The sequence below is a fragment of the Hylaeus volcanicus genome, chromosome 8, assembly GCF_026283585.1.
Source record: "Hylaeus volcanicus isolate JK05 chromosome 8, UHH_iyHylVolc1.0_haploid, whole genome shotgun sequence".
NCBI lineage: Eukaryota > Metazoa > Arthropoda > Insecta > Hymenoptera > Colletidae > Hylaeus > Hylaeus volcanicus.
Genome location: NC_071983.1, coordinates 3,095,438 through 3,121,203, shown reverse-complemented (window position 1 = coordinate 3,121,203; position 25,766 = coordinate 3,095,438). Strand labels below are relative to the sequence as shown.

The 25,766-nt window shown below is 39.8% G+C and overlaps 7 protein-coding genes across 17 annotated transcripts; 3 read left to right on the top strand and 4 right to left on the bottom strand.

Moving 5' to 3' along the window:
- Window positions 1-9: 9 nt before the first annotated feature.
- On the bottom strand, window positions 10-5,127 carry LOC128881354 (forkhead box protein K1). 3 transcript variants are annotated; one of them, XM_054132309.1, is made up of 6 exons: window positions 4,924-5,127; window positions 4,114-4,448; window positions 2,886-3,659; window positions 2,534-2,784; window positions 2,288-2,390; window positions 10-2,211 (listed from the first exon to the last, which is right to left on the bottom strand). In XM_054132309.1, exons 1-6 carry the CDS (start codon window positions 4,984-4,986, stop codon window positions 2,037-2,039), a joined length of 1,701 nt encoding a protein of 566 aa, XP_053988284.1. In that variant the 5' UTR covers window positions 4,987-5,127; the 3' UTR covers window positions 10-2,036. The 3 variants fall into 3 exon arrangements, with proteins under 3 accessions (XP_053988284.1, XP_053988286.1, XP_053988283.1); XM_054132311.1 differs by lacking the exon at window positions 4,924-5,127 and adding an exon at window positions 4,621-4,745 and having other exon boundaries at window positions 4,114-4,494; XM_054132308.1 differs by lacking the exon at window positions 4,924-5,127 and having other exon boundaries at window positions 4,114-4,597.
- Window positions 5,128-5,185: 58 nt separating this feature from the next.
- Window positions 5,186-10,837, top strand: LOC128881350 (gamma-tubulin complex component 6). Its single transcript, XM_054132303.1, has 12 exons — window positions 5,186-5,682; window positions 5,774-5,988; window positions 6,054-6,295; window positions 6,388-6,517; window positions 6,611-7,557; window positions 7,617-7,836; window positions 7,929-8,160; window positions 8,215-8,395; window positions 8,473-9,874; window positions 9,967-10,176; window positions 10,252-10,424; window positions 10,508-10,837. Exons 1-12 carry the CDS (start codon window positions 5,487-5,489, stop codon window positions 10,830-10,832), a joined length of 4,473 nt encoding a protein of 1,490 aa, XP_053988278.1. The 5' UTR covers window positions 5,186-5,486; the 3' UTR covers window positions 10,833-10,837.
- A 169-nt stretch (window positions 10,838-11,006) lies between these two features.
- LOC128881353 (isoleucine--tRNA ligase, mitochondrial) lies at window positions 11,007-14,956 on the bottom strand. Of its 2 annotated transcripts, XM_054132306.1 has the most exons (15): window positions 14,726-14,956; window positions 14,523-14,645; window positions 14,312-14,459; window positions 14,030-14,234; window positions 13,663-13,964; window positions 13,412-13,578; window positions 13,102-13,338; window positions 12,847-13,019; window positions 12,634-12,766; window positions 12,403-12,560; window positions 12,192-12,335; window positions 11,889-12,102; window positions 11,564-11,816; window positions 11,311-11,492; window positions 11,007-11,242 (listed from the first exon to the last, which is right to left on the bottom strand). In XM_054132306.1, the coding sequence occupies exons 1-15, from the start codon at window positions 14,954-14,956 to the stop codon at window positions 11,009-11,011; spliced, it is 2,904 nt and encodes a 967-aa protein (XP_053988281.1). In that variant the 3' UTR covers window positions 11,007-11,008. The 2 variants fall into 2 exon arrangements, with proteins under 2 accessions (XP_053988281.1, XP_053988282.1); XM_054132307.1 differs by lacking the exon at window positions 14,726-14,956 and having other exon boundaries at window positions 14,312-14,449; window positions 14,523-14,588.
- Window positions 14,957-15,327: 371 nt separating this feature from the next.
- Window positions 15,328-16,543, top strand: LOC128881366 (uncharacterized). Of its 2 annotated transcripts, none has more exons than XM_054132340.1 (3): window positions 15,328-15,652; window positions 16,036-16,189; window positions 16,270-16,543. In XM_054132340.1, exons 1-3 carry the CDS (start codon window positions 15,329-15,331, stop codon window positions 16,341-16,343), a joined length of 552 nt encoding a protein of 183 aa, XP_053988315.1. In that variant the 5' UTR covers window position 15,328; the 3' UTR covers window positions 16,344-16,543. The 2 variants fall into 2 exon arrangements, with proteins under 2 accessions (XP_053988315.1, XP_053988314.1); XM_054132339.1 differs by having other exon boundaries at window positions 16,027-16,189.
- A 148-nt stretch (window positions 16,544-16,691) lies between these two features.
- On the bottom strand, window positions 16,692-19,761 carry LOC128881357 (26S proteasome non-ATPase regulatory subunit 12-like). 3 transcript variants are annotated; one of them, XR_008458047.1, is made up of 10 exons: window positions 19,604-19,761; window positions 19,218-19,390; window positions 18,893-19,129; window positions 18,709-18,813; window positions 18,460-18,641; window positions 18,153-18,377; window positions 17,912-18,068; window positions 17,541-17,834; window positions 17,095-17,162; window positions 16,692-16,987 (listed from the first exon to the last, which is right to left on the bottom strand). XR_008458047.1 is itself a non-coding variant. In XM_054132318.1 (9 exons), exons 2-8 carry the CDS (start codon window positions 19,362-19,364, stop codon window positions 17,544-17,546), a joined length of 1,344 nt encoding a protein of 447 aa, XP_053988293.1. In that variant the 5' UTR covers window positions 19,365-19,390; window positions 19,604-19,761; the 3' UTR covers window positions 16,692-16,987; window positions 17,541-17,543. The 3 variants fall into 3 exon arrangements, 2 of the variants coding, with proteins under 2 accessions (XP_053988293.1, XP_053988292.1); XM_054132318.1 differs by lacking the exon at window positions 17,095-17,162; XM_054132317.1 differs by lacking the exons at window positions 16,692-16,987; window positions 17,095-17,162 and having other exon boundaries at window positions 17,298-17,834.
- A 166-nt stretch (window positions 19,762-19,927) lies between these two features.
- Window positions 19,928-22,852, bottom strand: LOC128881369 (uncharacterized). Of its 3 annotated transcripts, none has more exons than XM_054132344.1 (3): window positions 22,761-22,822; window positions 20,837-21,162; window positions 19,928-20,569 (listed from the first exon to the last, which is right to left on the bottom strand). In XM_054132344.1, the coding sequence occupies exons 2-3, from the start codon at window positions 20,963-20,965 to the stop codon at window positions 20,234-20,236; spliced, it is 465 nt and encodes a 154-aa protein (XP_053988319.1). In that variant the 5' UTR covers window positions 20,966-21,162; window positions 22,761-22,822; the 3' UTR covers window positions 19,928-20,233. The 3 variants fall into 3 exon arrangements, 2 of the variants coding, with proteins under 2 accessions (XP_053988319.1, XP_053988318.1); XR_008458055.1 differs by having other exon boundaries at window positions 20,424-20,569; window positions 21,746-22,852; XM_054132343.1 differs by lacking the exon at window positions 22,761-22,822 and having other exon boundaries at window positions 20,837-22,738.
- A 192-nt stretch (window positions 22,853-23,044) lies between these two features.
- Window positions 23,045-25,764, top strand: LOC128881356 (dentin sialophosphoprotein-like). 3 transcript variants are annotated; one of them, XM_054132315.1, is made up of 5 exons: window positions 23,047-23,191; window positions 23,377-23,561; window positions 23,967-24,794; window positions 24,881-25,039; window positions 25,212-25,764. In XM_054132315.1, the coding sequence occupies exons 2-5, from the start codon at window positions 23,447-23,449 to the stop codon at window positions 25,460-25,462; spliced, it is 1,353 nt and encodes a 450-aa protein (XP_053988290.1). In that variant the 5' UTR covers window positions 23,047-23,191; window positions 23,377-23,446; the 3' UTR covers window positions 25,463-25,764. The 3 variants fall into 3 exon arrangements, with proteins under 3 accessions (XP_053988291.1, XP_053988290.1, XP_053988289.1); XM_054132314.1 differs by having other exon boundaries at window positions 23,051-23,191; window positions 25,209-25,764; XM_054132316.1 differs by lacking the exon at window positions 23,377-23,561 and having other exon boundaries at window positions 23,045-23,191; window positions 25,209-25,764.
- The last annotated feature ends 2 nt before the right edge of the window (window positions 25,765-25,766 follow it).

Below are 25,766 nucleotides of genomic sequence, written 5' to 3'. Positions count from 1 at the left end.
AAGCGGTGGTTATTCGTTTAAGAGTTTATTTACAAGTGGCAACAAAAATACTATCACCTCTTCCTGTATGATTATAGTACGTTTAATAACTTGCCAGATAAACAGGCACGTCAGAAAGAAATTTCGATCGACGTATTCAGCAAAAAAAAGGATTGCTCGGTGTTTTTTTTTGTCCTTTTTTCTCACATTTTTCTCTCTCTCTCTCTCTTTCTCTTTCTCTTTAAATAGAAATTTTTGCAGAATCGTACGCTGAAACTACAATCTACAGTTCGTGTCTATGGTTCGCGAGCATCTCAGTAAGTAGCAACAAATCGTTTCGATCGGCGTTCAAACGTAAAAACGATCGCGTTGAAAGAAATGAAAAGGCGGGGGAACGTCCCTTTTTCCTACGGTAATGGTTGCACGCTCAACAGAAACATTTAACGAAGAAATTCGATGACAACTATGCGCCCGAACGGATGGTTTCCGTGAGGAACGAAAACGGCCCGTCTCGGTCCTATAAGCTTGTTTGCGGCACAAGTTTTACAGCTTGCAATCAATTTCTCGAACAAATTCGCTTACCAATGTCAGCAGCAACATCAGGACACACGACCCCTTCCTATCTTTGCGGCACCGAGGCGAACGACGCGAGCTGTTTCGATAACACTGTTCCCTCCTGTTGAGATTCGCCAGATTCTTTTTTTTTTTTCCCTCTTTTTAAATACGTTACGATATGATTTCAATCGAGATACTATGTCTTTTATAGATAATAGTCTTACAAGGATTACTCCCTCCTATGAATACGCAAAAGCTCCCGCCGTCTCCTCGTACGTACATCGTTAAACGTTGGTAAAAACCATGAGAAAAGCATTCAATGAAGCGTGTATATACGCGCTTACACACAAACGCGCGCGAATGCATGCATATATATATATACATACATATATATATATACATATATGTATACCATCAAAGCTTAAAATAACCGATACAACTAAAGACGCGGCGATTCTTCGCGGCAATGAATTCATAACGTAGAATAAAAGTTTCTTTTACGAGTCTTCCACTTCGAGATGATCGATTCTGAAAATGCACAGGGTTCACGTGTACGCTGCTAAAATTTGCTTTCAATAGATCACATATATTAATCTATCGACACTCCTGTACGATACACGGAGACCAAACGCTTACTTTAATAAAAATAAGTTTCCTAGCGAAAGTATCGAAAACATTTCCTAATTAAAAAACAGGGATTTTCAACTACTCGAAGGGATACGAATCCTAATGTTAGTAAAAGTAGTTTTCACTGGTTCAACGACTAACTAAATAAAAAAAATATATATAACAATACTACGTTACGTTTTATTGAATAACGCTAACCTGTAATTTCATACACCTTGCGTACAAATACGAAAGAGTTACGTAAAGTTGATGAAACTCAGGTTTATTAATCGCATGCGCGCACGAACGCGTCACTCTCGAAATCGCTCGTATCGAAAGCAAAGCCTCGCAAAGGAACATGTTATTCTACGAATTTTATTTCTCTTCGAACGAAGAATCGCGATCTTTCGGGTTGTACCGTATATTTTGAGCCACCGTGTGTACACACGCGCGCACCGTCGAGGATATGACTACGAAAAAGTTGCGTAAAACCGAAACGTTAAAACAAGTTTGAACGCGAAGAGGGAACACAACCTTTGTCGTCTCATTTTTCTTGCAAATGTCCCACTTGTTGCGTTAAACAATACATTGGATCGAGTATTTATTATACGCAGACTAAAGTAATCATTATGTATAAAATGAATGAAAGTACAACACTGAGTGTACGCGTACGTGTTTTGTACGCGCCCGTACGAAGATGAGGTTTTATGTAAGTTTAGATGTGGTATGGATTACGGGCATGGATCCGAAAAAGTTTGGGTAAAGGTGTGTACGCGCGTTTCTGCGTATACACACATGAGCAGGTATGAGGTACACGCGCGTGCAGATATATTCAACGATGAGCGAATAGCGCGATGTAACAAATGTCCTACGTAACGGAAACCTAGGACAACGATTCAATGGTCGTCCATATCGTGAACGCGTTGACGTTTCGACTGTGGTTGTTGATGCTCGAGTGGTTCGGGACTTTCAACGATAGCAAGCGGTGCCGGTGAACCTGGAGAACTGTCCGATTCCTCGTGCGAGCGTTTCACAACTCCGACGCCTGCGTCGGGACCGATAAAGCTTCCGCTGAATACAAAGTAATCATCAGCTTCAACGAATTGTGAGAAGAACACAACGGATGAAATTACGAGTTAACACGTACCTGTAGTTATACGTGGTTTGTACAATAACGGGAGCCGGACTATATTGACCGGCCGGGGAAAGAGAATGTTCCTCTGTAGTATTTCCGGATACGACGTATTTATCTGTAACAAATAAAGTACATTTCCCATAGTCGATATTTAGAAAATAATAAGGAGATCGAGCAAGCGATGAACGCAGAGAAATACGAAAAAATATATCGTAGGAGGTCGTGAAGATATAGTATAATCGACTGCTACTTCTCTACCTGTATCTCCGGTGACGCCGTTCGTGACAACAGTAATCTGCTGCATCAGACGACCTTTATGAGACGACTGGCTCGAGGGCGCGTACGGATGACCCGGTGATCCAGGCGCGGACTGACTGGTCATTTGACCAGCTGGAGAAGGAACAGAACTATCAGGGTAAGATTCTGGCCCTGGCGATGCTTCCCTACTGAGGCATTCTGGCGTCATCAGCCCACTGATTCCTACGTGGGATGGTGAAGCAGGTGCGCTCCTAGATGTTTTCAATAACACATTTTGTTAACTGTTTTTCAATGGTTAAAGTATACGAGACAAATATGCACGCAAGCTGCTTTGATACGAAACTCTGTATACCTGGATGAGAGACCAAAAGGAGCGCGGAAACAAGGAACACCGCGTTGTCTTCTTCGCCTGAAGGCCTGTTCTATTAGTTTAGCTTCCGATTGAGGATCTATTCTCCAGAACGACCCTTTTCCTGGCTCTTCCTGGCTTCTCGGTACTTTAATAAAATAACGATTCAACGAAAGATTATGCCTTATAGAATTCTGCCAGCCTTTATCCGCGGTTCTATAGTATGGATAATTCTTGGTAATGTAAGAATAAATGCCGGACAACGTGAGTTGCTTGTCCGCAGCAGACGCTATCGCTTGAACGATTAGCTGTGCATACGAATATGGTGGTTTAGAGTCATCCTTTGGTGGACTACAATGCGCCGTTGTACCATTCGGCCCAGTACTACCTCCGCTTCTATAACGCGATTCGATACCAGGCTCTGGACTTATCTGTCTGCTGGAACTTTGTCCACCGTCGTGCCTTTCCAAGCCAGTATTTTGTGGGTCATTGGCTACAGCAGCTGCATACACTGCTACCATTTGAAGATCTGCGGATATATTTCTCCTTCCCTGACCAGCACGTGGACTAGCAGGACAGGAATTAGCAGCGCTAATAGTTCCAGTCGGGGAAGGAAACGGACTGCTGTATCCTGTATCCGGAATATTGATACGCAGAGGTGGCAAGGGGGCTCTTTGTTTTGGTGGTGAAGGTACGCGTACGTTACTTTGCTCTTGCTCGTCCACTAACGACTGAAATACGAGCCTTATATTTGTACTCGGGAATCTGAATGTGCACCTGTAACAACAATAAACATTCAGAAGGATATAGAAATAGAAATAGAAATAGAAGTAATAGTTCTTTGTATAGAAAATAGAAATAGAAAATTTTCGATTTTATCAAAGAGGAAACAAGATTATATGATTCTTAAACAGAATTAAAACAGATAAAAGATTACCGCGTTAAAGACGATTAGATCAGGTTGTTTAGAAAACAGTTTTCGTATAGAGGTCTGCACTGACCGTTTGCTGTTATCAAATAAAATTTCATTTGAGAAAGACCGGATCGGGAGATAATGACATATAAATTCGACTTATTGAAACGGTATGTTTAAGTACACGAGAGGCGGTAGAAAATCTTCCTGTCGTAGGGAAGGACCTACAATGTGCGTACGGAGAGGCGTGCGAGAGGCGTGCGAGAAACGTGCAAGAAAGGTTAAGTCGGCTCGATAAAGGCTCGTAATATATCTTACGTCTTTGGCAACTGGAAGGCAGGCGCGCCCTTTCGTTGGAAAACTCCATCGACGAAAACACCATTTTTACCGTTGCAGATCATAAAGAAGAAGGGATGATCATAGAAGATTTCGAGGTGTCGTCGCGAGATAAAGCTGGAGTGGCCCATGTTGACGTCGACCTCACCCTTGCTGCTGTTACGCCCGATAGTGATACGTCGCTGTCTAACCATGTATTCGAACTCACGACCCTCGAGCCGTGCGATCGGTGCACCTTTTGCCTCCGGGTTCCACTGCATCTTCGTCGGACTGGCCGGTGCCGACTTCAGTGCCAGAAGGGCCCACGCGTCGCTCTCCTGAGTACGAGAGTACGTAGACATAGCACCAAGTGAGCGAACCCTCCTTCGGAATAGAATGAGAGAGGGGAAAAGGAGAGGTAGACAGATAGATATAGATAGATAGATAGATAGATAGATAACCGTGCAGATAACTAGATACATAGACGCGGTTAGAGAATGAACGAGTTACCGCTGAAGAGAGTAGAAACGACGCTGGAATCGCGGTCTAAAGGCCGTTTGTACGCAGGATGGGAACGAAGCTGAGGACCGGGAATTAAAGTGATCAATCGTGAATCTTCGCGAGCGAACACCAACTATTTCGGGAAGACACGCGAAACATCGAACAACTGGTTAAACTAATGAATTGACACACAAATTCACCAACCGGCCTACCGACCAACCGATCGACCAATCGATCGATCGATCATTCGATTGATTTAACAGCACATATGTATACGCGTTGTGCAATTCAGAAAGAACGCATAACACGTACGTTTAACGACGTCTCGTTTTCCTTCCTATTGCCCGTAGTGCCATTTTCTCTCACTTTTCCCATTCTTGTTTGTGTCACTAAACTTATTGGTAACTATTGCGAGCGATTAACAAAGAGGCGAATATGTTTTATCTTCTTTGTTTGTCCCCAATTCGGAACATGGAAAATCACCACGTGACATAGACGCGCGATATAGCTTTCGATTTGAACATAGCAAAATATCAAGTTGAATATGGTTCGTTCAAGTAATGGCGTAGAACCTGAAAGCATTGTATACAATTGTTCCTTTCGGAACTATGAATATTATTGAAATATTAAACTTCCAAACAGAATGTGATCTCATCAGTGATCTTATCTTACGAGTAAAAAACGTTCCTATTTTAATCGTATCCTGATTATTTTGGCTTTGAAGTAACTGGTCAAAAGTATACAAATGCAGCATACTTGCTCTCGCGTTTCTCGACTTTCTGTGTATATAGAGGAGAAGTATTGTTTTCATACTGTGTTAGGTGATTCAGTGTCTTAGTTACCATCAAGAATTATATATGTAAATACATACAATCATGAATGACAACGGCGATGCTGATATTTACGGTCTCGTTACCGAATTGAGCAGACACATATTACACGTGTATAGACAACCTTTTCATCGAAATGCTCAATTTAATCACGACTACGATGTCAAAACAATTAAACGTCTTCGGACCAAAGCTTTTGAAATACTACTTAAAAAAGCTGACAAGAGAACTCTTAGTCAAGGTAGCATGAATGCTCTACTGTGACAGCAAATATTTCTATCTATTTCTTGATATATTTGTTACTGTTTTGTCACTTGTATTCGTTTTCACAGATTACACAGATTTTGATGAGATAGATCCAGTAATAGAAATACAAAAGCATATTTTTGTGATGAAATTGGGGTTAAAGCGTACAAATGATGCTACTACATTAGAACATCTCTTAGAAGAACTTGTAGAGTCTTCGTGTTTAAATACAGCAATATGTTCTGTGCTACAACTCTTAGTTCAATTGAAAGATTATAGCATTGCTCCAGAGCCAATTACAGTAAGTTTGAAACATAAGAGTTGAGGAGTCTAGCATGTTACAGTATGTTCTGTTATAATTTCTAGAATATATTTTGCTATGGAAAAAGTAATCCTGTTACACCAGAAATAACATATGGTACAGAGGCGGCATCATCGTTTCAAATATATCCCATGGAATGTTTTATAGCATCCGATAGATTTGAAGCAACATTGAAAACGCAAAAGCATCAAATTACACAGGTGATACCCACAACTGTTATAAATGGATTGTATTTTTTACACGAGGCAATAAAATCCAAAGGCATCATTGGAACTGAATCTATAGAGTAAGCTCCATAGGAAGTACTTTCTTTTTAATCTCAACTATTTTTATCATATGTATCATAATACTGAATCTGTTTAATTTTGTGTGTTACAGTATATCTTTTGCACCTGATTTTATGTCCACTCATGTATTTGATACAGTGTCATCGCGGACGTCGATATTTTCAAATCAACATTTTATAAAAAATTCAAACTTGGATCCATACATTCTGCAGGAAATAGTGGTGAGGGCTACCTTTCAAATTATATAATACAATGTACATATAAAGAATACAGGAATTACGCGACGTATTAAATATCTCAATTTCCTGTTTCAGACTTATGAAGGCGACAATGAAAATGTACATGTTTCTCCTTCTGACAGGGGACTCGTACCGAGTTATTCATATTCCCCTTTTGCATGTATAGATGCAGTTGGTGTAGAAAATGAAAGTCTTATAGAAACGTGGAAGTCTTCTGATCGTAGCGTTATCGACGAAATAAATAACACCATAGATTCTTGGAATTGCGTATGGAATCAGGTCGATATCACCGATGCATCTCCTTTAAATCATCGAACATGGGAACATTTTGGAGAGTTACAACCTAAGAAAGAATCATTGTTCTTGACTGACTTACCCACAGCTGGAATACATTTGGCAAAAATCAAACAAATGAACAGTTTACCACTGCTTTCAGAAAAAATAATGAGCTCTGTACACCTGCTCGAAGAAATTTCTACTGAAAAATTTGTTAATGATGTAAAGTCGATGTTACTTGGGATAGAGTCAAGTACCTTTGACTACACTGATACGACGGGATTCACTATACGAGAAAATATCAGCGTATATGGTGTGTGCTCAGAATCGTTAGCAAAAACGTGCCAAGAAGCTATTAATTGGGGCAATTGTTTCAAATTCTTATCGCATTTAGTTACACCTAAATTGCAAAGTGGAAAGTTACTACAAGAAGGGCTTATATTCAAGACTATGTGTTCGAATATCAAAGAACTACTACTTTATTATCATGCAGCACTTCTAAGAATTTTCACTTGCGAAAATAAGTCAGGGAGACTACTGAGGTTGCTTCAGAAAGTACGTCCAGTGGCTACCTTAATCACTAAAGTTGCTAAGCTTTGCGAACCTTATAAGAGGGACCAGTGCACGCTTCGAGAAGGAAGCAGTATTCTCACTAGAATTTACAATGAAGCAATTAAAGTGACGGATAACAGGATTGCCTTAGTATTCTATTCTTTGTTAAAGTCCTGTTGTGAAGTTTATTTTCGGTATGTATCGTTGAAAAGATGGTAAGGAACATACTTTTACTACATTTATCTATTTGCAGGTTTTTGCAGAAGTGGATGTTTGAGGGTATATGCGATGATATTTACGGTGAATTTATGATTAAAACGGAACCACAGTATTTACGGAATAGGGGGCATACATTTTGGACGAAAAGTTTCAGGGTGAGCAACGAAGCTGTTCCAGGTTTTTTAACCGATTTAGTAGAATCAATACTCCAATGTGGAAAGACAGTTAGACTTCTTAGAATATGCGATTCCAAGGTATGCACATGCAATAAAATGCGTCACCAAAGCATCATATAGTTACTTATATAGTATCATATGTATCATACTGACCCTGAACGAGGATTTAGAATCCTGTGTGCCATGTTTGTATAACCGAACAACCTGAAGTAAAGGTTTGCTTGAGTGTAACCGCGCTATCCGAACAATCATCGAGATGTCGAGAATATGAAAAGAAAGGTAAATCTGCGCTTGGTCCGATACTTTCCATTTCCACAGCTATTCTAGACCAAAAACAATTGGAAAGAAAAATAGCAGAATTTGTCGTCTGTGCTCAACGTAGCGCAATGTTGAAAATTCGAGGTAAGCATGATTTTCATTTATGTCATTTCCATCTTTCATATAAAATGATTTTAGAGGAACGGGATGACGCATTGAGAAAAGTAGCGCAAGCTAAACGCAATGTTCCGATAAGTTTAAAAGAACAATTTTCGATTGACAATGCGCAACAAAAGAAGATAGAAAACGAATCATTGAACAAAACTGAACATAATAAACAAGAAAGTGCGACGCAAGAGAACGCACGATGCGTTGAACGGTATCGTATTCATAATTTGAGTTATATTTGGCGTTCGTATCATATTGGAACTGGAATTTTTTCATTATTGTTTACAGAGCAAATATTTTGAATTACTATGAGGATCTAACTAATCATATTGATAAACGTTTCATGCGTTCTCGTTGGCGTACTAAGAGAATGAATCTTTTTGACGAGAGAGTGGATGCATTAACTTCGGCGAACAGAGATGCACAGGCTCGATTGAGAATCACCGAAAAAACTGATTCTTTAACGAGATTAGGTTCCTTAGCGGAAACTCCAATTTCATTTGAAGATGAAAATAAAAATTACTCGAGAACACCTCATCAAACGTTTATTAGAACTACGTCTGATGAAATGACAAAATCAACTGTTGAAACTGGCCGAGATTTGCGTCAAGGTCGACGCGAACACAGAACAAGCAACAATAACGAAGAAACCGATGCTCATGATTTTTTGAATAATCAAAGACTAGAAGTATTAAACGAGAGAATTTTATCAAAACTATCACAAAATAGAAGTACAGTGGGAACAATCATATCTACAGATATCGATAAGTTACATATCGCGACACCTCCCATAAACAAAAAGTCAGATGAAGATTTGAAAAATTTATCTGTCTATCGTGTAAATCCTTCATGGACAATTGAAAGGCCCAGTTTTCTAAATATTTCCAAAATCAATAATACAACAGAGTTGCAGGTTAGTAAGCACGCGTGGCCTGTACAAGGTAAAATGACACCAAATAACAACCAACTCGACGTACAACAAATCAGGCTTGCACATAATATGAATGACCTGACGAGAATGACTGTCGATGATGCTAAAAGTATCACGAATTTAAATGAAAGAAATGATTTAGAAACACCGATGTCATGTACTACAGATAATTTTGCTTCGGCGATACAGAGTCCTATGTCGCAAACGCAAAATTCGGACGATCGATCTCCTATGGAAATCTCAAACTCTGATACACATATCTCCAGTTCTCCGCGAACGTTTACGAAATCACCTTTAGTCATAGAGGAAGATTCAACATTTCCTGATCTATTCGTGTTAGCGCGGGAGGAGTCGACCTCTACGGCGTCAATAACAGCTCCTTTGACCGTTGCCGATGTCGAGTTAATCGATCATACTTCCCTTCAAGCTTACCTCGAAAAGTCAATTCGTATTCCACTTAACATACAGAGCTGCCTAATTAACAACGCTGTCATTAAATATTTTCTCAAGGAAAACAATTTGCTGCTGCATTTCCATAGTCTGCGCAGCTGCTTTTTCTTGTTGAACGGAGAATTTGCTAAGAGCTTGACGGACTCGCTTTATACTCGCGTGTACGAGATTCCGAGACCCGTTGAACTGTTTAATTCTGCTACGTTAACGAATATTTTGGAACGAGCACTTGTTAATTCATTCAACAGTGTTTATGTTAACTCGGAGCTCCTCAGTCTCTCGGCGACGGACACACCAACACAGTTGCATGTAAATTATATTTTATATTGTCTACTTGTCTTCCGTAGATTCTAGACGTTTCAATTTTTTCAAAAGTAATGATATTCTTATTTATTTCACAGCTATCCGATCCTTCTGCATTGGATTCTATTTCTCTTAATTACAAAATAAGCTGGCCATTGAATATTATACTTGATGATACAGTCATGCAAAAATATGGCAAAGTATTTAAATTTTTAATAACGAGCGGTCGAGTTTCCTGGGTGTTGCAAGAAGACTTCAGTATCATGAAGAGAGATCGAAAAGCAGTTACATCGCAACAGTACCATAAAGTACGCGCACGCGAAAATCTTAACGTGGCTGTTAATATCAGTTTGCGATACGCGTTAATTTAAATTTCTTTACAGCTGCAATTGTACAGGCATTCAATGACGCAATTTATGAATGCTTTGCACAATTATTTAATGTGTAGCGTTTTATATTCGAGCTGGACTGAGTTTGAAAAGGACTTGGAAAATTCTGTAACGGTGGATCAAATATATTTGTCACACGTGCATTATATAAAACGAATACTTTCGAGGTAAGAAATCGAAGCCTGTTTTTTAAATCCATTAAAGCATAACGAAATATATAACACTCTTTGTATATTGTTCTTTGTTATAGATGCATGCTTAACTCTCGCAGCGAAAAAGTACGCGTATGTTTGAACAATATATTTAAGGTTATTTTGAAATTTCACAATAGATTGCGGTCTCAAAGCTGGATTTTGAGATCTACAGGATATGTACACCCGAATTTTAAAAAGCTGGAACAAATGTACCGATCATTCTGTGAATTACGTGCGTACATGGCACACGTTGCGTATAAATTAGCTACCAGCGGATATCAGCCGCATCTAATGCATTTCTTAAATGCTCTTAACATTAACCAAATGTATGACTTGACTGTTAAGACTTATCGTGGTTCCACAGGTCCATCGGAATTATAATGAATTATCGTACCTGTATCTTTACCGTTGCACCTTCTCTCACATGTCTGTTACCTGATTCTCTCTTTTGTTTTAAGCCGCCATCAAACACGAACCGCACGTTTAACGTTTGTAAAGAGAAAAGGGAGTGATAATTTTGTATTCTTTGGCAAAAAAACTCAACTCTTGTGATATTGTTACGCGATAGCAGACATAGGTTTATCTTTGACAAGTACACCGATGCATCGCGAACACAATCCGTCATCTTGAACCTCAGGATACCTTCTACATCGCTTACATAAGTCTTTCTGAATATCGCGTACTTCGATTTGCGTTTCTGTAATTGCATGATTTTCGGTTAATGTTATCGAGGATAATTGCAATATCTCGCACAATTCAGTATTCGAAGATTGCTTCTCATCGTGTAAAAGCTGTATAAAATAAAATTAAATTAAATATCATTCGACCGTTCAGTGCTCTATTGATTATGTATACTTACGGAGAGCGAGGAGAAGTCTTCTTTGGTTGCTTCTACAGTGGCAGATAGTTTCCACGTCTTTGTATTGGCGATATTTAATAGCTTGTTCCTTAATCGTAACGCCGCGTCCATGCGTTCCGCGATTGTTGGGTCGTTCCAAAATTCTGGTACCTTGTACGAGGTATGGTAGAATGGTACTGATGCTGTAATCGTAAAGGTTAATTAAAGCAGATGTGCCTTTATTTTCATTCTTTACGATAATAATGAACTTCACCTTGATTTTCGGGATGATGTAACCATACTTCTTCCACTAAATGGGGAACGATTGGGGTGATAGTCCTCATAAGAACGGTTAATATTTCTCTAACAACTTGAACGGCTGCAATGCGCGATGGATGTGTCGCTTCATCGCAGTAAAGTCTGTCTTTAATTAAATTACAATACAGCGCTGATAAATCATTCGCTATGAAGTGCATGATCATTTTACCGACGTGATGGTACTCGTAATTGCTGTAATGTTGTTGGATCTAATAATACACAGAATTATTATAATATACCTAGGTTCCTAATATTGTATGCATTCAATTTATTGACATTACCTGCTCGTGGTACCGATATAACGAATACAGCATATATTTGTCGATAGTTAGGTATTGTGGTTCGCAGTCCACACTGTTGTGATAAGGATGTAAAACACCCAGAAGAAAGCGCGCTATCAGACGTAGTCTATTGACGCACAATTTGCACTCATCGAGTAATTCCTTTGAGACGGAAACTTGCGTATGTTGACACGCGTGATTCCCTACCCACCATCTGAACGGAACAAGTAAAAAGAAATGTTGTAAATTATGTCGCGATCTCGTCACGTGTTGGAACGTATGTCGTAAAATCATATTCGATACCTTAGAACATCAACACCATACACAGGCGCCTTCTGTAAGTTGGATCCACCTAGCAGAAGTTCTTCCGGGTTTATTACGTTGCCGACTGATTTTGACATCTTCAAGTTATTTTCATCAACTGCGAACCCATGTACAAATAGTGCTCTAGAAAACACAAATGTAGGGAAAAATTGTAAATATCTTCAGTTTTACGAGTAACACTTTTTCTTACCGATAAGGTGGACATTCTTGTAAAGCGACGGATGTTATTAAGGACGACTGAAACCAACCATTGAATTGATCGCATCCTTCTAAATAGAGATTCGCTTTACCTTCCGGTAAAACTGCTGACCAAGAGATACCACTATCGAACCAGATATCCATAATATCCTGAAAAATATTCTCATTGACGAATGCAACTTTAAGTAATCCAGAGTATCTATTATTTTTAATTAAAACTCACCTTTCCTTTTTCTACGTCATTTGTATTTATCTCTTCATTTACGTTGGATCCTACCAACTCCTCCTCCGAATGTCTCCACCAGCAATCGGGACCATATCGATCGATTGAATTACATAAACGTTCGACGAGATCTCTGAAAAAAACGGGACGTAAAAAAAGGGCAATTAAAAAATGAATATAAAAAAATGCGAATAAAACTAAAAAAAACAATACCTATTCGCAATTGCTTTGCCTGTTGTTTTGTTGTAGAATACAGGTATCGGCGTTCCCCAAGAACGTTGTCTCGAGATACACCAGTACGGTCGTTCTTTGATTCCAGCGAGTAAAGCGTTCGTAAAAGATTTTCGATTGGATTCAGGATATATCTTTACGTCCTTGATGTTGTTCTTATATAGCCACGACGAACATATATTATTAGCAGGAAGATTTAAGTATAAGATGATAGGAAAGTATAACAAAACAGCTTACAATAACTTTTTCTCTCAGAGATTTTATGTCAATGAACCACTGATTACTGGCGCGGATAAAAACTGGTTCTTTTGTTCGCCAATCGTGAGGATAACTATGACTATACGTATCGATATGCAAAACATCTCGCGCAATGCGATTCAAGACTTTATCGGTTCCCTCTGTCAATACTTTCAATCCATGAAATTCTGAACCAGCCGCCTCGGTATATCGACCGTCAGCATCTACCATAGATAACTATGCAAGATGAGGAACCTTATACTTCAAAGCATTCGTAATAATAGGTTGATACAATGGTTGAATAACTTACAACAGCCATCTTATTTTCAAGTGCAACCAGAAAATCTTCGTGACCATGCGCGGGGGCAATGTGAACAAGACCAGTCCCAATGTTTGTAGTAACATGGGATGCAGTTAAGAAAGGTAATCTCTTGTTCTCCAAGGGATGAAAATACATGGTACCCTCCAATTCCTTGCCTTAAAAATGTTGATATCATTTGAATCAATCTTTTCATCCTATTTGGACCAATTTATTTCAAACCATTTCTTTAAAGACTTTACCCACAAATTGTGCTACTGGCTGTAGAGTACCAATCTTTGATTCAACACTTTCCAATAATTCTTTTGCAACAATGTTTAAGTTTCCAGTGCTATCTTCGGCAAGACAGTACACGACGTCTGGCGAAAAAGCTAGAGTTTGATTTGCCACTAAGGTCCAAGGAGTAGTAGTCCATATAAGTGCATATATAGTACGATCATTGAATGAATTTAATGTCGCCGACAAATTATCAACGCGTAGACGAACAATTACCGCTTTACTCTTACGCTCCTTGTATTCTAATTCAGATTCTGCTAATGCTGTTCTGCAATATAAAAATATTGAGGAATCTCGCTATATAAAAATAAATGTATACAAACTGTATTCTACCTGGAGGAAGGAGACCAGTAGACTGGCATAAAATCTCTAAATATGATGCCCTTCTCATACAACTTTATAAATTGTCGGAGCTGATTTTTTATATATGAAGGCTGATTTGTAAAGTAGCATCCAGATTCTCTCCAATCAGCCATCACACCCCAAGACTGAAAGGCTTGTTTCTGTATAGCAATAGCTTCCTTGGCATATTTGCAAGCTAAATACAATAGAATTTGCTTAGCACTGACATCATTTGTGTTCAAATAAGAGTAGTTCATATATTAATAATGATACCTTTTTCCCTAATTGTTATGGGATTACTTATGTTAATATCATGAAGGGCTTTCAACTCTATAGGTAAACCATGGCAATCCCAGCCAGGTACATAGTGTACTCGATTTCCAAGGACAACATTACTCCTCAATGTTATATCTTTAAGTATCTGTAAAATCATGGAACTTCAAATAAGATATAAATATGATAGGTATCAAATTATAATATGAACCTTATTAATAGCGTGTCCCATGTGTGGAGTCCCATTTGCATAAGGCGGTCCGTCGTGTAAAACAAAATCAGGCCCTGGCAGGGTCTTTCTTTGCCACTCGTACATTTCAGAAAAACCACAGTTCTGTGAAAAACATACCATGACAAATGTGAACTAATAGAAACTTTAATAGTAGTAGAAGATTTTAATTTAGGATTATCTACCGTGGTTAAATATTCATCCTTCTCTACCCGTTTCTTTCCATTAATTTGCGCTGGAAATTCAGTGCGCGGAAGTAAGACAGTTTGAGAAAATGGATTTTTTTTCGTGGCTTTTTCTTTAGCATTTTCGGCCAATTTTTCATTTATTTTTCTATGTCCTTTACTCGTGAGGAATGTTCGCTTCTGGCAGAACAGATGCCTATGCATACTTACAGTATTGCAATAGAAACGCATATTTATTTCGAAGAATGGTAACGTAATTTTGTCAATAAAAGGTAATTATACGCAAGTATCGGTTAAAGCAAAAGGATGTCCGATACATCCGACAAGATTTGCGCAATTATCGCAAGGAAAATTCGTAAGGTGCACGAATGTACAGCTAATGGGATCGATATCTATCATCAGTCTTTTATTCCTGGTAATTAAAGACTTAATAGCCGTTAAGATGCAACACGTCATAAAGAAAATTTGGAAAGAAAGAGAAAGCAATATTCGCGTATAGTAAACAAGGAACCGAAGTGGACGATAGGTAGGTTAGTCCGTTCTGGTTCGTTCCAACTGATCCGATTTCGGGGTCTCGCGTACGATAGCTTCTGGCGAAGAAATATGGCTACAGTTTTCGAAAGCTCGTTCTTATCGAACAGACTGCATCGCATCGAGGAACGGTACGAGGAACCAGCGAACACTTTTGGCAAATGTGACTGTACTAGCTATAGCTATCTCGTCCTGAGCGCCATTCTATTCACCATTGGTACAGCTATCACTATTTCTGCTTTGGGCGACGGGCACATATTTTTGAACCTTGGTCACATGTGGCTTATCGGTCCGATATTCATCTGTTCCGGACTCATGGTGGCCGTTAAATGTATGCTTTATCTACGAAGAAAGTCCGTCATACAAATGATCTTTCATCAGCGACAGTTGTTTAGGGTGAGTAGCTATTTCGCGGTTTGCTAGACGTTCCGGCAGTTTTCTATCGGCGACCGTTTCCGGTCCTCTAGTTACGTTCCTCTGTTTGTCGACGATCTTGTAATCGTCGTCGTGGTCGCGTAACGTTCAAGTTGTAGACCTATCGATTGTTGAAAGTGATATGCATTTGCCTTTCATTTTAAACGGCAGCGCGGCAAGTACTTGAAACGCGAAAGATTAAATTGCGTAGCGGTAAGCGCGTCTATGTTTAAATTCCTTAAATCATAGGTAATGTATCTATGAAATATCATCAAATAGATGAAATTGAAACAAAAATAACTTATTTAAAAATACAAGACAGATCGCTGGAGAACGTTAGCTTGACTGTTCGACAGCATTTGCAGGAATTGATGACTGGTGCTCGTGGTATGGGTCCTATTAGTACAGCAGCTTCAGGTCCACCTTCTTACGAAGTAATAGTCCAAGAAAACTCGAACGAATTACCTCCACCTTCTTACGCGGAAGCGGTAGCTCTACTACAAAGGACCATAGACAACGGTAAATATTTGTTGTCTCAATAATTTGTAACTTTTCACTGAATATTACCATATAATAAAAAATTCTTTGTTTTACTTTAGATGCCAAGCCGAGTTGCGAAACGGTACATTGCGGAAATATTGCTCTAGCCGAGAACATAAGGCAGAAACCTTGAAACGGATATTTCTTACGATCGAAAGATCGTAGATCGCGAAGAATTGCAATTTGACTTTCCGAAGTGCGAAGGATTGCTCGTTTCTTCGTTTTCTTGGTATATTAAACGAGCTTTTTTTTTACTATAAACTGATCGCAGATCTGTTGCATAAATGGTGTCTTTATCGCGCGTTGTATTAATTAACAGAACGGTGGGAGAAGAGTTTATCGCGAACGTGATATGTTCGAATTGTATAGAAAGCCGACGAAGCGGCAAAATGATCGTGCCTTTTCTCTTTAATTCTCTCTCTTTTTAAGGACGAATGTGGTGTTACTTAAATATTCTTGAATCGTGAAATGATCAAAACAGTGCATTCGAAATAATATTTTTTTTTCGAATGTTCAGTACCTCTGATACGTAACACTTCTAAATAACGAGAGTTCTGCAACGGTATGAAATTCTATTTGGTTGCGAGAATCGAAATATAATCAAAGATAAATTGCCTTGTATGGAAGCTAGGGTATTCTAGTCCGAGTAATACGCGTTGCGTGTATAAATATTTTTACACTGTACGTTACAAAATTTAACAAGTACGTTTGTACGTGCATATTTTTATTTGTGTATAAATTGGACGTTAACGATGGTCGAGATGAAAAGCTCGTCATCTGAAAAAGAAACGGTAAATTTTTTATATTAAAAAGATGCTTTTTGTTAGTGATCGTAAAGTTTGTTTTATCATACCGTGGTTATTCTTACGAATTACAATTATTACCTGTAACAATAAGGCGTTAACGGGTAATAATGTATCGCGATGTATCCGCTTGATGAAGTTTTAAGAGCCTAAAACATTTGTATATACGCAATGATAAAAACGAAGGTCCAGAATTTATTGTTGGAAAGATGTGTAATACCTATGTCGTTAATTGTTTATGTACAATATGTCGTATGTTATTGATGATTAAAAAGTACTGCATATTTCGTACAACCAGTTTATTTTTGGGAGCTGGTACACGTATTAAACACACAACCAGGAATGCCTTTTAGACGGTTCCTTGTATAGCAAACACAAAATGTATAATACATTTAGTGTTTGTAATGCGCATTCATATCGTAGAAACAAGAACGTGGATTATATAAACAATAAGAGCATACCGAAAAAAAAGAAGAAGGATGGTGCGAAAGGACAAGAGGGAGAGGAAGAGAAATGATTAAATATACCTTTTAGGATTGAGCAACAGCCAGCATTTCTTCTTGATGAATAAGATGGGTCGTATGGTTGACGAGGCTCATTAATTTCGATAAAGAAGCAGCCCAAGCATCTAATAAAGCAGCTGGTTCTTGTGTTCCGGTGAATCGAACTACGCCAGCTGGCCGATCTGTACGGGCATTTATCACTCCAGTTTCGACTAGATAGCAGAGACACGATTCAGTTTCTTCGACTGGTAAATCCAACAATTCGGCCATACGAGTTAACGTAATTTTTGTGTAATATTTTGCCATAATCCTAATGTTCTATAAGTCCAATGAAAACACGATAAGTATCAAAGGACATTTGTCAAAATGTAACGATGTCAATATGATAAACTTACGTGTTCAACAACGCGATGTCGTAGATCAGCCCACCGCTCTCGACCTTCTTCCGTCGAAGGCGTGAAGACTTCGGTTGTAGCGAGGTCTTTCTCATAGATTTCGCAAAGCCCGGACCACTTTATCAGTTCTGGATTCACAAAAAGGCGTAATAACTCTCTGGGGAAAAATGAAAAGGAATTCGTTGGTGAATGTAACGGAAGTGTTAACGAATCTAAAGATTTGAGGAACAACAAGCACTACTTGTATGTCGGTATCTCGTCTAGAAGTTTATCGGCGAGTAGTCTATGCGTTAAGTCAGCTTGTTCCGGTTCGTGAGGGGCGAGTACAAGATACAAAACAGCTCGAGAAAGCGCAGTCTGCCTTCTCTTTGGATCATCTTTCACAGTTGGAGTCTCTAGTACCGCTCGGTTGTGTCTACACAATTCTAGATGCCAACCTTCGTGACGCGCTAATTCCATCATCAGGCTGAAACAAAAATGTTCTTATAAAATAACCAATGTAAAAACCTATTTACGCGAAATCGGTTGGGCGATAATTTTTTACTTACTCGTAATATTTCAGTTTGAGGGTCTGCGTTTCTTCGTCGTCGTCATCTTTGAAGAATTTGACGTTGATTTTCTTGGCTATTATTTGAGTACGCATGAAATCTTTCTTTGCTAAACATAATCGCATTTGCTCCAAAATAAGAGAAGCTTTTTCTAAACGCGACATACTACCGTATGTCTCAACCTAGAGGGTCGTTTCAAAATTAATTTGGTATCTCTGACTCCTGTATCCTCATATTTAATATACATACTTGTAATTCCAGCATAACAGCTGCAGCACCAGCGATATCTCCATCTTCCTCTTTGATTTTTGCCAGACGATGAGTGAGCCTTGCTCTCTCAACTTCCACGTATATCTTAAATGATAAGATCATACTAATTTCTCGAAATGTTTGAAAACGCATTTGTAACAATTGTTGCTTTAAGATACTTTACCTTTCCTTCAGTTACTGTACGCAGAGTTTCTATCAATTTTATTGTGGTTTCCTTGTCTGGCATTTTGTCTACATAAGTAGAACACTCTTGGACCATTTTTGTGACTGCCAGTTTTAACTGAGAACGCCTTTTGGTCAATAAAACTATATGTTCGTTCAGAGCTGCCCAATTTCTTGCTTCTAGACAAATTTGAACAATGGCAACCAAAATTCGCGACGTTGATATTATATCTGGCTTCTATAATATGCCCAAAATACTCCATGTAATTTTTATAACATTAAAGATATATTAGATAATTAGATAAAACATTGTAGGAAAACTTAACTGTTCGTGTTAGTTTCTCTAACGCCAGCAACTGGTCTAAAGCATCGTGCAGCTTCCCCTCTCGTGCCATGAGTTCGCACTCTGGGATTTTTGCATCGCAAACGGCGGTATAATCCGCCATCGTTTTTGTAAGATCACTAGAAGACATTGCGCTTTCGGGGATGTCCGTCTTGACTACGAAAACAGATCAGTTAAAGACACAAATTGCAAGAAAATGTATTAGGCATTTTGGATAGTGACGCAAACTTAACAAGATTATATTTAAGCTTATATTTACAAAGTTTAACCTTATATTTAATTGTACGTCGTAACGTTGAATTCGCTCTTACTACCCTAAACGCCTCGTATAACCTACAAAATCAACTGTTCTCGTAACACCATACGTACCTTACTGATATTTTCTTCCTGTTGCGAAATAGTATAACGAAACGTAGAAATTCCTTTCAGTAAATGCGATCTACGTACGTCTGTATATGAACTTAATATTTTCTATGAGACAATGTCAAAAAACGATTGTCATGCATTAACCGCAAAATAACAACGCTACACACGGATCACTCTCGAAATGGTAAAATCACGGAGTCGGTTCGCCAATCTACTTTACCGTCATCGCAGACAGAGGGCAGCACGATCCAATTTAACTGTCGTAATAATAAACAAAAATGAGTAAAAAAACGGATGCAATCCACTATACAGTACAATCACCTCCGCATAACAGGCACTTCTTTAGACAATAACGATATAAAAATCTAAATGTAACCAAACACAAAATAGAGATAAAATTATCTTGGCTTATACATAATTTATATGTTTAGTTCCTGATATATTTAGATATAAGTTATCCCTTTATAGAATAGGCTAGACTAGATTTTCACAATTTCCAACGCTCCGAGAGTAGTAAGATAATGAAGGAAAAGGTATTTCGGAAAGCTGCCATCGTCCTTCGAATAATTTAAAAAACAGTCTTTATTTTCTTGCTCGATGCTTGCTCATCCGACGTTGTTATTCAAAGTTTCCTTAGAGAACAAAGGTATCGTCCGTGGACCTAGTAGCTTGCGGATGAGAGAACTTTTTCAGGATCACATCGGGAATACGTTTCTCGGCCAAATTATTCGTCCCAGGAAGTTTATGAGTTGTCTGCCGCGGTTCTTCCATCGCAATCTGTATCGCTGGTAAAAGAGGCTTCTCGTTATCGATCAGCTGCCACAGCGGGATCGCTTTTTCAGCTAGATTTCCCGAGCCTGGAAGCGGAGATAAATCCATTTCCGTGTGATTCGAGAGGTTCCCATCGGCGTAAGACGCTACAGGTGTACTCGAAGCCCCGCAGATTCCGAGTAAGAGCAGAAACACGATCTGAAACGGTTAAAAAATGGAGATGATCATTCAGAAACTATAGATTATACAGTTGCAATATAAACATAATCATCTGGGCCAAGACTTGGCCTTTGAGAAAAATGTCTCTGAGGGGTACACCGAGTTCAAATAATTCTACAAACTCTACGATACAATAAATGCATTAATACGAACAGACTAATTCGAAACGAGTGTACTCCTCGGAAGCATTCTTCTCAGAGACCAACGATACCTTTCGTATCTAGCCTGTCGACACATCGTCCTTACCTCGATCATGTTCGCACGAATAGCCGCGATGGACTGATCCCTGATCGGAGGGTCCGACGTTGCTTTTATACACGTGCAGGTATTCATCGGAGAACGAGTGTCCTTCCTCGAAGAGTGTCGCAGCTTCATCGACGATCAGGCCCAATGACGTCGATTACGCAATTCCGAGTACCCGATATAGTAGTTGAATTTCAGGAAGGAATCGAAATAGGTGCATACGTGACTGTGGGACCAGAAGACATTGATCAATAGCTGACACAGTTTCATCGAACAGAATTCGGGGAAATGGTTTGTACATCAAAGGAAAGCAGAGAAGAGTTGGTCACCTGTAACAGTACAGTATAATTTTCTTAATTATTCTATAAAGTTATATCGTATATTTAATATAAGTGTCTCTTTGTGTTTGTAGAGGCTTCCTTCGTCTATAAATAATTATGTAAAATAAGGAAAAGGCAAGTAACACGTTTAATAATAGTCGTCCCGTAGGAGAATGATTTAGCTGTCGCGTCGGGGACTGCAGCATGAACCGTAGCTTCGCATATGTATATCAATGAGTTGAGCGACCGAGCCCCACGACGCTCGGGGCAACGTCTTCGTCGAATTGTTTTCTTTTCCAATCGCGCGTCGGTGTTCTTGAGACATCGTGAACGCGTCTGTTTTCTTTAGAAGCGAGCCGCGCGATCAAAGCGTCGCGAGTACGCGCGACACGTACGATTCTCGTCGTTTCACGACCCCAACCGTTAAGGGTGAACATCCGATCGTACCCTCGGAACAAACGATTTTTTCAAAATTGACCGGCTCGATAGACATTCTTCAAATTTTATCGTATCAAGATAACGTTTCAAAGAAGTTGGACAACAATTCTCGGCGGGAAATATTCATTTTTAAAATATATTAACGTTTACTAACATTGTCAGATTTATTCACTACGCATGTAGCGCTTACGCGCGAAACGCGAGCAACGGTTGCGAAGTTAAGCACTGCGAATAACGGAGGAATATATAAATATTATCCCAACGAGAGGAAGCGAACGTTCATAACTCCAAGTATCTCGCTGCAACGTCTATTTATCTAGACCAGCGTAATCGCGAAACCGTGAACACGAGTATCGTTGAATCTCCGTGACGCGAACACCGTGAAAACGCTATGCAAACATTCAACGGTTGCTTGAAACAAAATAATGTTAAACACGACGTGGCTCCATATATTTTTATTCAAATGCTTGCACAGCGCTCGCGATGTTCCCTCGGAGGTGACATTCTAGTTTAATTTACTATCGAAAACTTTTGTTTTGTCCACCCCGTCGCCTTTACGAGCAGAGACAGGCGACCTACGCTACTCCTACGCTATATTCTTTCGTCGTCGAAGCCGCTCTTTGCCTTTTAAGGTGTAACGACACGCGCGTTTCACGGATAGCCGATCATCGTGGCAAATTAAACATGAATGTACGACGGATATCCGCGATGTACGCATTCGATCATCGAGTAGGTGACGTCACGTAATCCTCTTCCACGCGATTACCCGCTACTAAAGCAGAAGCGAACCTTGCCCTCTGGGTATCGTAAACCCCGACGACGCTTACAGGGGAGACGACGTGACGTCAGCGCGCCTATCGCATCTTTACGTCACACGCAACTTTTCTGTGAAACACGACGGGACATTCTGCGACTATACTTGGCAGGGTTACGACAACGGGGGAAACAAGAACATTCGATCGATCCTCCCTGCGTTCGGGTTGGGTAAACTTTTATTCGAATAAACATATATAGCTCCGAACTCTCCGTTTAGGCGCGTGGGTTGACGGAACGCGGTTAGACGGGCACGGATCTGGTTGACTCACGCTACTTTTAACGTTCTACTCGTTTTCCTTACTTTTGTTTGCCTGTTTTACGCGTTCTAACTCTAACCGTTTTAGTTTTATTACTTGTATTTTTCTGTATTCCTTCGGTTTCGTTCGGTTTGTTATTTGGAAATATTAAAGAAACGGAGACAGAGACACGGTACGAGAGAAGCAATCGTTTTTTCGCCTTTCAGCGAACGATGGCAAGATGAAAGCCCCGATGGCAGTAGATACGCTCGTTTCGTTTGGATCGTAACCGTCGGCCAACGTTGATAGCCGTTACCGCGGCGAAAACAATTTGGGACGAGACGACCTTTCGCGACGAGACCAAACCGTTGAGACGTTAACGATCCAACGTGTCAGTATAAATCGAATGTTCGTGCGAATCGGTATTCTGGATTCTGAAAGTAATAGTCGTTCTCGCAGATGATTCCTCCTAGCGCGTGAATATTCATCTCGTAAGCAGGGAAAACCGAAAATACACGCACAGACTGACGTAAAACGGGACTTTAAATGTAAGCAAGCAAAATCGACCTTAGATCTGTTTCTTTTTTGTCTCTGCACTCGCAAGCGGTGCCCCGGAGCCAACCTCGTTCCCCTCTTTGATTTTTCGCGTCTGGCATCGACAACTCGACAATTTTCGTTAAATTTTCATTCCACCGAGACAGCGGGCGTTCTAATTCCTTGTTTAAATGAGCAGAAAAGCGATTCTGGGAAGAGCCGCGCTCTCGTTCGATACCACCGACGGTATTCTCGATATCGACCAAATCATGGAAACGGATCCGTGGAAACACATCGACGATTTTGTGCATCGCAATTTCATGCAAGACATCTTGAACCAGTTTAACGAACGAATGACGCTCGAGCCAGATCGCGTTCCCGCAGGTAAGCTCGATCAGAGATGCGCGGTATTCTCTTCTAGGTAAACAATCTTGTTCGAAAGGCTGATTCTTCGTTTGTTTTGGCAAACAGAAAGTAAATGTACCTGAAACAAATGAGGTTTATTATTTCTATTGTAGCACTCTATGTTCACTTCTATGTTTAGAATTCTTTTCGTTTATGACTTGAAAATTATACGGATAGAATGATCCTTCTTCTGGCGCTTACAAATCTATCGTTGCAATATGTTGGCTTTGTATATCTGCTCCATTCGAATAATCCCAAAGAAAGAAGCGTAGGGTCCAAGAAGGAGCATTTCTGAGGTCGAAAATTGCGAAAGATTCTATTCGATTAACAGCTACCTACAAAACATTCATTATTCGAATAAAAATTCTGTCGATCTCTGAGCAGAACTAGAAGCTAAAAAGTCGAGGAAGAGTTCTCGAAAACAAACGAACCAACCGAGCCAGGAAAATCCAGTGAAACAAGCCAAGAGGAAGAACGATTCGGTGACTGATAATGAACGCTCGATGAGAAGCGAAGAAGCGACGTTGTCGCAAGGCGTTTCGTTCGAATCCGAAGAAAAGCGGGTCAGCGATATGGAAACCACGCGAAAGAAACGAAAGTCGAATACGAAGAAACAGAAACGCGTATGGGATAAAACATCGTCCAGGAACCAGCGCGCGCTTGGAAACGGTTCGAAATCGAGCGTAAAGCCAAGCGTTACCGCGAAACGATCGAGGAAGGAGAAGAAGAATAACGAGCGCGAGATAGCCAACACAAACGAAACCGAGAATGAAAACGAGAACGAGAATAAAAATGAGAGTAACGACGAGAATAAAAACAGTGTCGCGGATACTTCTGAGGCTGAAAATGGGATTACGATGAAAAGCGGAGCTACGCACTATCAATCGATGATGGATATTTCGACCAACACAAATTGCGGCTTGCTCTTTGCGACGAGCACGCCTGACGTTTCTGTCGCCATGGAATCTAATAAGAGCACCCTCGCGAAGAACGTTTCCAGTGGGTCTAAAGGTTGCGCAACAAAGAATTCGAGCAACGATTTCGAGAAGTCTCCGTCCAACCAGCCAGAGATCGATAAAAGAATCGCGAAATTCGAGCGCGACACTAATCTCAAGCTAAAGCGCAGCGATGAAGAATCTAAGAAGGAGCTGGTGCACGAAAAGAAACCGGTGGTACCATACTGCGAACAAAATGGAAAGACGAAGACTACAGGTACTTTTCTGCCTGTATACATACATATTGGATGAAACGCGTCTGTGTTATTTATCGCTTCGCTAACGTTCTTGTTTGTTTGATAGAGAAGAGAAAGGTGGGGAAATTTGAAAGACTCCTGCTTGAAAAGAAGAAAGCCCGACGAGACAGAAAAATACAACGAGAGACGAGAAAAGCCGAGAGAGCTATGGAAAAATTCAGTCACCACGTGACAACCATCGCGCAGAAAATGGGTTATTTACCGAGTAAGTATCGCGTTGAAAATATGTTGGTTTCGTATGAACCATAGGAGTCGTAATAAAGGTACATCTATTCAAAAATTTGTAGAGCGCGGTAGTAGTTATCGCATCGATGCGTGGCACCGCTTTAAAGTTCTGTTAACGGGCTATATAAATCTCCGTTTCTTTTTCTCAGAAGATCATACGAGTTCTCACTCCGATAGCGGCGATTCTTCCGATTACTCCGACGAGTCCTCGTACACGGGTTCCAGCTCCAGTTATAGCGAATGTTCATGCTCGTGTTCCTGCTCGTGCGGATCCAGCGAGAGTTCCTATTCCGAATCCGACGGGTACTCGGAGTACACTGTTTGTAGCTGTTCAGGACACAGCGACTCCAGCTCCAGCGACTCCAGCTCCAGCGATTCCAGCTCCAGCGACACCAGCGAATAACGATACCTGTCACAATGTAATGCACATGTACAGACACACATAGGAACAATTTTTATTAATAATAGCTGAGGAATAAAATGTACAACAACTTGTGTGTAATACTTGTTCGATCAGGCAAGCTTTTACTCTGTAACCAGGTTTTAATTGTTAGAACTTTTAAAACGAGTATACGGTTGATCTTTTATTCATCGAGCATCCGCTGGTACGTTCTCGAATGATTTTTATATGTAGTTTACGAGAAATATTTATGTATGTATAAATTGAAGATTACGCGAATAAAGAAATTCCCCTATTGTGCCCTATG